The sequence below is a fragment of the Danio rerio genome, chromosome 3, assembly GCF_052040795.2.
Source record: "Danio rerio strain M-AB ecotype USA chromosome 3, GRCz13ab, whole genome shotgun sequence".
NCBI lineage: Eukaryota > Metazoa > Chordata > Actinopteri > Cypriniformes > Danionidae > Danio > Danio rerio.
In genome coordinates this window covers 45,801,864-45,812,500 of record NC_141023.1, presented here as the reverse complement: position 1 = coordinate 45,812,500, position 10,637 = coordinate 45,801,864, and the positions used below count along the sequence as shown (strand labels likewise).

Below are 10,637 nucleotides of genomic sequence, written 5' to 3'. Positions count from 1 at the left end.
GTGGTCCTTTAAGGTAATCAAAAATTTTTGCTTAAATGGTGGACTCTTAATCAGAGTATTATTTTAATCATAAATACGGAGTATTGGTGTCCATGTAAATGTACTCAATGAAAGTGCCAGATGATATCGCAAGCTGTTAAAGACAGCCCATTCCTCTGCCTTTAAGTTGATTCCATGCGCACTCCAATGTTTGATAAAGTTTGATGTTTCCCCGCTTACACGCAACTTTTGTAAAGCATCTGCTTCACGTTGCTGTGTCAGCATCCTTGCTTGTGAAATACAGCCATACTTTTAAGCGCTTTAAGCAAATTTGATGAACGCAATCGTGCGTGTTGATGAATCTGAAGGGAGTCGCTCACCAGGTGCAACAAGAGCAAACGCCGAACATCGCTGACATTGTCTGTATAGTGTTTTGGAATTAAATGTTAAGAGATGGTGTGACCAAAGTCACTGTAAGAAGTTTATATGGTTTGGTACGTGCCTTTGATGTCCCCATGGTGCTTCTTGTCCTTGCGTCCTTAGCACCAGTGGCACCAAAATTAGGCACCGAAATTTATATGCTAATTCAGTGATTCTGTTTGAGACACTGTTCTCACTCTCAGGTCCCATAATTCTAAAGAAAAGGGCCACATTGTCCCCTGATAATGTCAATAGACTGGACTGTCTTAGCAACTCGTCACCCTGGAATTATAAAGTTCTATCTGCGTTCTGAATGATTTTGATTTTGAGATATTGAGCTTCAAAGTTTTTGCATTCCATAGCAAACAGTATGTATGTAACATTTGTGTTTTAAATAAAAAGTCCTAAAACGTAAAACAACTTAAAAAAAAACATCCCATTATGTAAATAAGACGTCATTTAATATGAATATGTCAATAACTCATTTTTGACAAAAATATCAGATAGAACCTTATAATTCTAAGGTGACGAATATTAAATGTCAAGGAGGACTAAACAAAATTGTTTCTACTTTATAATTAATGTTCTCAACTTGCAATACAACTTTTCAATGAGTACAATTGTTTGTATTCAATTTTTCAATTTCCATTTCCACAATGCCTGTACTTTGGATATATATATATATTTTTTTTTGTAGTCCACTTAGAATCCAACATTAAAAAATCATTTTTGTTTGTTATTGCCATTAATTCAAATGACACTGACATGCCTGTGTTTTTATTTCTGCAATAAATATGGCTTTTCCTGATTAATCTTAATTAATTACAAAAAAGTGTGATTAATTGATTATTTTTTTAATCAATTGACAGCCCTAAAATATTTTAAAAAGTTGATGACAATTTTATGATGTATTAAATTTGTACTAATGTAGTTGCGGTCAAGATACATTTTTTTGCTGTTAGAAAATGGATGACACATTTATAATGGCCTTGTGACATTCATGTTAATGACAGATTTATTACAAATGATTTTGTCAATGTAATGTCAAGTTGTCATGACAAAGACAGGTGAATCTATTTGTTTATGTCCAACTGTCATAACAAAACATCTCAAACAGTGTCATCTTTGCATGAAAATGACACAACTGAGCAAATGACAATTAATGACAATTGTCATAAGCATGCTAAAAATCACATTCATATTCAAGGCGTGTCATGTAATGATTAAAAAGGTTTCATGATGCCCTTAAGAACACCCCTTCAAGTAATGTGTTACCACAGGAGGTTTAGGACACACTTCAGGACTATGCCACAAACAATTGCCGACAACTCTGTCTAGCTCATAAATGTACATAAGAAGAGATAATAAAAATGACTCAAGATTAAATTAGATTGTAAATGTAAAGTTTGCATTGCATATCTGCAACTGTTGCAGAATACAAGTCTGCTTTCTTCTTTTTTGCATGACTAAAAACTCCTGCATCACAGAAGCGATGATCAAAATCTTAGCGGCTCGCAGCAAATGTGTGAATTGATTCAACCAGAAGAAATAACACATCATTTATCATCTTATCAGACCAATAATGATACTATTAAAAATAACCTTTGTTGGCCAACATTGATTTGGCCACTGATATAGTATTTTGTGTCTCTTCTGATTATATAGACAGAGTTTTTGTACTCAACTAGCAGAAGCTTTCTCTGTGACTTTCCTCAGATGAAACAGCTTAGTTGGTAATCCACTGAAGTGCAGTCTGTGCAAACCGATGACTCGGAAAAAAATAAATAAACTAAACAAACAAAAAAAAAAGGACAGTTTGTAATGAAAGAGACCCGGGAGACGAGCTACACAAGCAGTGGAGTATATTGCCTGGAGAGCTGAAGCTTCCAAGTTCAGTTTTGCTACCTTCCTCTGATGTGGGCTAATCTCAACGGATTGATGTGAATGAAAGAAAGACGTCAGAGATCAGCCTTCCTCTCGTCCGGCTGGCTTATTTTGCCGTCTGCCTCCCGGTATGAGCTTTCAGATCTGTGGTTTGCTGCGACTCGTTGGGGCGTCAGACCTGTTAAAAAGGTCATCTGAAGGATATTTAATTAAAAAGTCTGAAATGTCATGCTGGAATGAAGAGGACTTCAAGCAGAGGGTAGTCAATCCCAATTAAAGCCCGGCTGAGCTGGAAAATGATACACTATGAGGGACGTTATGAAATATGCTGTACCGCAAAAAATATAATAAATGATTAGTGATGGCATCTGAAAACACATTAGGAATATTTATACTCGCTTGTCTGATCTGGTCCTAACAAGTTGCATTTCATGCTGTCAGCGATGGACTAACTGAAAACGATTGTGGCAGAAAAACATTTGCGACTTCTTTGCAAGGGAGCTGTTGTGTCTGTTTGAATGTCAGTGTTGATGCAGCGGAGTTTGTTGCCTGTAAACACGTACTGTCCAAAAATAACATGCAATATTAACAGTTGCAAAGCGACTGTGGGGTTTTAAGTGCACAATAACTAGTGCAAGTTGAAAAAAAAAAATCTAAATAAAAAGTGGTTTCAACAGACAGATAAAATCCCAACCCATCTGCTGGAAGAGAGGAAAAAGAGGCACTTTCATTTGATGATGGAGGCAATCCAGAGCAATTTGCATTCAAAGAAACACATTTACATGAATCGTGAAACAAACAGAAACCTTAGGCGAAAAAAAGAATTAGCATGTTGCACACAGCTCCAAAACAGTTGAATTACTTTGGTCACCATTCACACTGGCAGCTTAACAGCTCGTTCTATAAATATATAAGGCACTTTTTTTATAATTCACAGTTTCTTTAAAAGTTGTTTTTGCAAACAAACACTGAGTTTTTACACAAGCAGTGTATTGAATACCTGAATATTGTACCGCATAACCCTTTAACTGCCCTCCAAGAAAAAAAAAAAAAAGGATTGCATATCTTAACTCCTAATGTCGCTATCCACTTGTTAAGTGGTGACGTGTTTGTGACGCATGTAATACTGTTTCCGGGTCCAAGCCGCCATTCATTTGAGTGGAGAAATCATTCGTTTATGATCGCGTTTTATTCCTGTCACACATTAAAGTTAATTTTATTTAAAGTCATAGTGTACACAACAATCTCTGGGCTTGCTGCATAACAAATACCAAAAATTTAACAATTTATAAAAAGATGTATCACTTTCTGGCCATCGGATATTAGGCATAAACATATATACTGCGACCGTGATTTTCGAAAGCCTTAAATCGCCCTGTAAACGTTTATTATTGCCATTTCATGAGTCTCCTCATTCAGTTGAATAGAGCGCTTGGACCCAGAAGCCACTTCGCGTGACGTCACACTTAACAAGCGGATTGTTAACACACACTCAATGCATTTTTTCAACACATCCCATAACTTCTAAAATATCAACCTCTACCAAATGGTAAATATGTCAGTTTATGGTAAAAGTACCAGAATTAATACATATACTATAAGTCTGAAAATATGAAGTGTAAGACTAATTTATTTATCATTCATTCATCCATTTTCTTTTCTGCTTAGTCCGCTTATCAATCTTGGGTCGCCACAGCAGAATGAACTGCCAACTTATCCAGCACACCTTTTACGCAGCGAATGCCCTTTCAGCTGCAACCCATCTCTGGGAAACATCCATACCCACTCATACACTACGGACAATTTATTCTACCTAATTCACCTGTACCGCATGTCTTTGGACTGTGGGGGAAACCGGAGCAACCCACGCGAATGCAGAGGGAACATGCAAACTCCACACAGAAACGCCACCTGACTCAGCCGAGGCTTGAACCAGCGACCTTCTTGCTGTGATGCGACAGCATTACCTACTGTGCGACTGCGTCGCCCCAATTAATTTAATCAAAACATTTTTGAATACTAAATCATCTTCCTTTTTTTGAAGTATGCCATAAACGATTTCAGATTCTCATTTAACATGCTTTTTTGTTTATTTATTTTTTTTTACAATAAAACCAAAATCAAGTGTAGTAGTGCAGCAGGATTGTTTGTTTGTTATTTTGTAAACCAACAACTCTGTGTATCTAAACCATTATTTAAAACAGTCATTCTTAAAATTACTATAACAGCCATTATTAAAAACAGTCAAAATAATAATAATAATAATTAAATTGAATATTGTAATACAAAACAAAATCATTGTTCCAGTTCTTATATGCTTATTTGATCCTTACAAAACATTTCTATTGGGTAAAAAATTGGGAATTGGGTAAGCTAAATTGTCCATAGTGTGTGAGTGTGAATGAATGTTTCCCAGTGGTGGGTTGCGGCTGAAAGGGCATCCGCTGTGTAATTTGTACAATTGCACTGTGTACAATTGTTGTAATTACCTTATGAAATGACATCATTAGTTAATATAACATGTTTAGTTAAGTTTACTTTAGATTTTTGATGGACAATACACACAATGCATGGTGTCAGGTCATAGCAAAATGCTACTTTCCCCCTGTGGTCCCTGGACAGGTTGGTGTTTATAAAATATTTGTGTATGTGTAAATAGATTTCTCATTAAACCAATAACAACTCATACCTTACTTAATGTATGAATATATAGTATGTTCATTTTACATTATACCATTTTATACATTTAAAGTCATTAAAAAGTATGTGAAAAAGGCATTCATGCTATATTAAAACATTAATTTATTTATATTTAAAAATACATATATATTAAACATAAATGCAAGTGTGCATCTCTTATTTGAAATTATGTGATGTGTAAATGATAAAGAATGATGTATTTATCACAAAATAGAAATAATGACAGAACGTGAGCTACTCTTCTACAAAAAAAAAAAATAATAATAATAATAACTACAGGGTCAAGCATATTAACAGATAAAAAGCTCATTTGTGATCACTCCTGATCTACTACATGTGTAATTCTCTGCCATTTATGAGAGAGATAAAAGCTAATAATCAGTTGGGAGGTTGTTGTTTGGCTTTTTTTTTTTTTTTTGTCCCTGCATCTGACTAATGAAGTGTTATTAAATTCTCATTGCCTTTGCTCTCTTTATTTTACAGCTGAAAAAGCCAACGAAAACTTCTACACCAACAGACGGCACTTGGCCGACCTGGCAGCGAAAGGCACTCTTCCCATGCACTCAGTGAGTCTGGAGCAGGAGCCCACCAACCCATACAGCCCAGAGCTGCCCTGCCAAAAGCAGAACGGACACAAGTCCAAAAGCACCAAGGTCCACAGCTCCCACCCGCTGGCTTATGGCTCCAACACAATCGCCAACCCCGGCAGGATGAGTAGCTGGGAGACTACAGAAACACTGGGCCGCCGGCACACGTACGGCCCCAAGAAGCACAGCGCCACAATGGAGCAAATGAACGAGTTGACGTCCGCCCAGAGCCAACATTACCTGCCACCACATCCGTACTTCGTCACCAACAGCAAGACTGAGGTGACTGTGTGAACGTGGCCGAACCAACGGCTTTATCGAGCCCAGGCTTGAGTGGACGAGGAGAACGAAGATAACCAGAGACGCCTGACGGAGGAAGAAGAAGAAGAAGAAGTATGGATTAGGAGCCCATCCTGCTGGAAGGATTGGCCGATTGGGTCTGGCTCGAGATCTGCATGGCTGTGTGTGTGCTGTTTGTCTTAGAGCGGTTGGGTTGTGCATGGACCAGGCATGCATTGGCATCATTTTCGAAAGGCTAAGGATCTCTTTCTGTGTCCATTCAGTCACAATGCAAATGAATAAATGACCTGTTGTGATGAGTCTGTTGCATTAAAGTGATGAGGAACCCACTGAAAACCAATCGTACTTGAGGAAATCACTGTCTAAAAGCACTTGTTTATTTTCTTTTCTTGTATATAACAGAATGTCAGAAGCTTCCTCAGATAATCAGAGAACATCGATTTGGAAGATGTTAGGACAATTGGGGTTTCTAGTTCTTCTCATCTCAACCAGACTTTTTCCAGAGCGTGTGCACCAAAAAAAGAGAAAACAACAAGAAAAAAAAAAAAAAAACCTCCTGTAGCAACGCAACACGCCGGATCCTGACAAACACTGGGCTTGTGCCTTTCTGACAGAAGAACTCATTATATGTAAGAGCTCTTGTGCTTTTCAGTGAGCACATGGTGTTTCTTCAATAACAAAGATGCATACATATAAATCTATTGTTTACGGCTGTCATCTTTTGGTAAAAAATCTGGTAACACTTTACCATACAGGTGCTCTAATTTGCATTAAACGTATAGCTTCTGAATAAATAACCCTATTTTAAGGATTACTGCAAGATCAACACATGAATATTCTATATGATTCACGCATTAAGTCATCTTTAAAAAGTGTTATTAGTAATACATGTCTGTTTTAAATTATATTTACTAGCATAAATATTATTATTTCCTTTATTTAGCCAGGAGATCACATTGAGACAGTACTGTCTCTTCTTCCAGTGAGAACTGGTCAAGACGGCAGGCAGCACATAAAGTTTCACACAAATAGCACAAAAAACAATACCACAAAATTGCAAAATCATCATTCGTAAAAAGGTCAGATCATAAAAACAATTACAAGTATCCTTTAAGACGTTGGAGAGAAGATGTTTAAAAGTACTCAGAGTTGGAAGTGTGTTAAGATTAAGCTGATTTTGCATGTCATCCCAAACACTAGGAGCATAAAAGGAAAAAGCATGTTTGCTAAGTTCTGATAATACACTTGGGACTGTAAAACGAATACAGGAACCAAATCTAGTGTTGGTTATTTATGTAAAATGTTGGCAAATTAGAAAGATAGGATGGTAGTTTACCTTAAAGAGCCTTTCAAGTAAATAAGTACAAATGTAATTTTCTCCTTTGATATAGAGAGAACCAATCTAACCAATCATACAAAATACATCGATGCATTCGTGAGTCTGCACCTGTGACAAAGCCTATTGCTGCATGATAATATAAGCAATTATGGACAAGAATGTACTCTCCACTAATTTCTTGTAGGCCTTATGTGGAAAACATTTTTTGATAAGAAACCTAATGTCTATATAAATTTTATTATATCTTATCAGTCAGCCAATTCGAATGTTATCACTCAATTGAATGGCCATTATCAGCTGATAGTATGGGCTAGTATTGGCCTTCTGTGCCTACTGGTAGGCTCAGAAGGGTGTTATCATCTATCCACAAGTGTTAAGCAGGTATAGATACCAATGTTATACGTTACCAAGTATTATTTATATAATTTATTAAATTTTCCATTTAATTGTATTTTATTAACATCTACCCCTACCCCAATCCTAAAGCCAACCATCACAGTAATGTCAAAACAGATCTGGATCTGGAGTCTTCTCTATTAGTATAGCTGATTAACCATGTGGATGGATGTTAACAGCCTTTTGAGCTTACTAGTAGGTGCAGAAGGCCATACACAGCAAAATCCTGGGTAAAATGTACTCAGTTTAGGGCAACCCGGGCTCATTGTGGAAACGTTTGTTTTCGCGGATCCACGAGAGGCCGCTGTGCGCGCTTTTTCGCGTCTCAGGCGGGCGCCTCTCGGGAGTGCGCGGCGTTAGCGCCCGCGCCGTTCTCGCGCGAAAAGCCAGCCGGATCGGGAAAAAAAAAAAAAAAAGCAAAAGCCCCCGTCTTCGATTTCGACCGCGTTTTCGGATCCCGCCGCATTCTCGCCCTCATTTTACGGATTTCGTTTTTCATCTTACCTGATTTCCGGAACCCGCCGTTCCCCGGACTCGATCCCGGTCGTCGTCCACCGCGGCCGGCTCCGGCTCCTCCTCCTCGTCCGGGGCCTCCGCTCCGCCGACGCAACGCTGTGACAAACTGATTGCGTCGGGAAAGCCCTCCACTCGGAGGCGAGCCGTCGGCCGGCGAGCGCGAAGAGGAGGGGCGGAGCGGCGCCACACCGCCCCACAGCGTTCGCTCGAAAAAAAACAAACGCGGCCTTTACGTACCTCCGGCCACGTAAATCGTGATCTCCAGAAACGTCCACGGGGCTACGTTTCCAGAATGAGCTTGGGTTGGTTTAGGTAGTCTTTGTCCCTCTCTAAATTGAGTTAAAGTTATTCAAGTTAATGAGATAATGGATGAACTAATTAGGGGATGATTGAGCACTGATGATGAACACCTGCTGTTAATAAACAGAAACACAGAAGAGAAACACAAAACTACAACTGACAAATCACGGCCTTAGATGAACTCAGCTGAAGTATAATACATTGAATCTCTCAAAATCTCAGCAGAGGATCATTAAGCAACTCAACAAACAGCAGCTGGACTTATTACCAACCTGTTTGTCCATATTTAAAGAGGGACCAAATACTCTCTAAAATCAGCTACTCAACCGAGTGATAACATTCAAAGCAGATGAATCAGACGAAGCTCTGTGAACAATACCAGTACCCCCCTCTTCCCCCTTTCCCCAACACACCACACAACAACCTCAAACCATTATGCAATTCTGAGTGCCTCATATAGGTGAGTGGTCTTGACAAACCACCTGTAGAAACACTCTATACAGAAAAAAACAAAAAAAAAACATTGCTCCCTCCTTACTCTAGGACTTAATTATCCGAACACGAAAAGTTTCTTTGTATAATTAGTACTTCATGTGTGCATTGCTTCTTCTTGTCGAATCGCTGAATGCCTCCTTAATTGTAAGTCGCTTTGGACAAAAGCATCTGCTGAATGACTTAATATAAATCCCTAACTCATTTGTAATTACCACAACATGTCAAAGCTATGTATTCCAACTGCCAGTTTTCTGCTTTATTTAATTATTACCTAATGATTTGCAAAGGTATCGTTATGTTATGACTTATTTGTTAAGGCACAGACAGGACTAACTACTTACAGTTTATAACCAAATGGGTACAATAGCAGTCCTGTTCCTCAACAAGTAGTCATAACATCATGATTAATTCATTTCGTTTTCAGCTTAGTCCATTTCTTAATCTGGGGTCGCCACAGCAAATTGAACCGGCAACTAATCCAGCATATGTTTTATGCAGCTGATGCCCTTTCAGCTGCAACCCACCACTGGGAAACACCCATACACACTCATTCACACACATACACTATGGACAATTTAGCTTAACCAGTTCACCTATAGCACATGTTTTTGGAGTTGTGGGGGAAACTGGAGCACCCAGAAGAAACCCACCCGAATGCAAACACTGGGACAACATGCAAACTCCACACAGAAATGTCAACTGACCCAGCCGAGGCTCAAACCAGCATCCTTCTTGCTGTGAGATAGTGCTAACCACTGAGCCACTGTGTTGCCCCATCATTAGTTAATAATAAACTTAAGCAAACAACTGGCAGTTGAAGTGCATAACTTTGACAATTGTGGTAATTAACATATGAAATGACATCATTAGTTAATAAAATATGTTTAGATAAGTTACATTAGATTTTTGAAGAACAATACACACAATGCATGGTGTCAGGTTGGTGTTTATACATTGTTGTGTGTGTGTGTAAGTTGATTTAGGGAATTAATATATTACTAACCCTCATAACTCATTTAACTAATAACAGTTCAAAGATTTTTGTCATGATTACTCTTGAGATTTAGTATGATAATGAATATTTACATGGCAATGTTGATGTACTTGGTCTTGGCAGTATTGATCTGTCACGCTGCTGCTGCTGCTGCTTTGATTAATATGGCAGAGCAAGTACCCTATACCTACTACTGCCAGTATATACACAGACATGTCATCTGAGAATATAACACGCTGCAAACGTAATATATGTAACCCCCGTAGCAGATCTAACACAGGTGGAGCTGGGGTGGAGGAGGGTCTTTACAGCTTAAAACAACGTGGAGCATTTAAACTGATAAGGAGCAACCTCAATTGCAACCACCCTGTAGTTAATAACGCAGGAGCAGATTAGGTGAAACTTAGCACTCAGCCTGCGTGTGCATGGAATTTCATGGCAGACATTTGAAAACCTAATGTATAAATCATACACCCTAAAAAAATAAATCCGCAAAATTTACGGTAAAAAACAACAGCTGTGGTTGCCAGTATTTCAGTTAAAAATATGGTACAAACCATAAAAGTAATTTCTTATTTTTAAAGTAAACTACCATATTTCATATATGTATAAGGCAATATGTCTGTATTCTGAATTACTCACATCTACACATCTTTTGTTACACAGATAGACATGTTAACAGAGTCATGTGCAGTTGGTGATGAGAAAGTTACATAATGAACGAATG

At 38.2% G+C, this 10,637-nt stretch overlaps 1 protein-coding gene across 1 annotated transcript in view; it reads left to right on the top strand.

The window, feature by feature from the left end:
* shisa9b (shisa family member 9b) overlaps positions 1 to 7,231 on the top strand; it is a 72,748-nt gene extending 65,517 nt beyond the window's left edge. The window contains 1 exon segment of the mRNA NM_001135975.2: positions 5,467 to 7,231. Within this exon segment, the coding sequence (NP_001129447.2) occupies positions 5,467 to 5,864 (398 nt within the window). The 3' untranslated portion in view covers positions 5,865 to 7,231.
* The last annotated feature ends 3,406 nt before the right edge of the window (positions 7,232 to 10,637 follow it).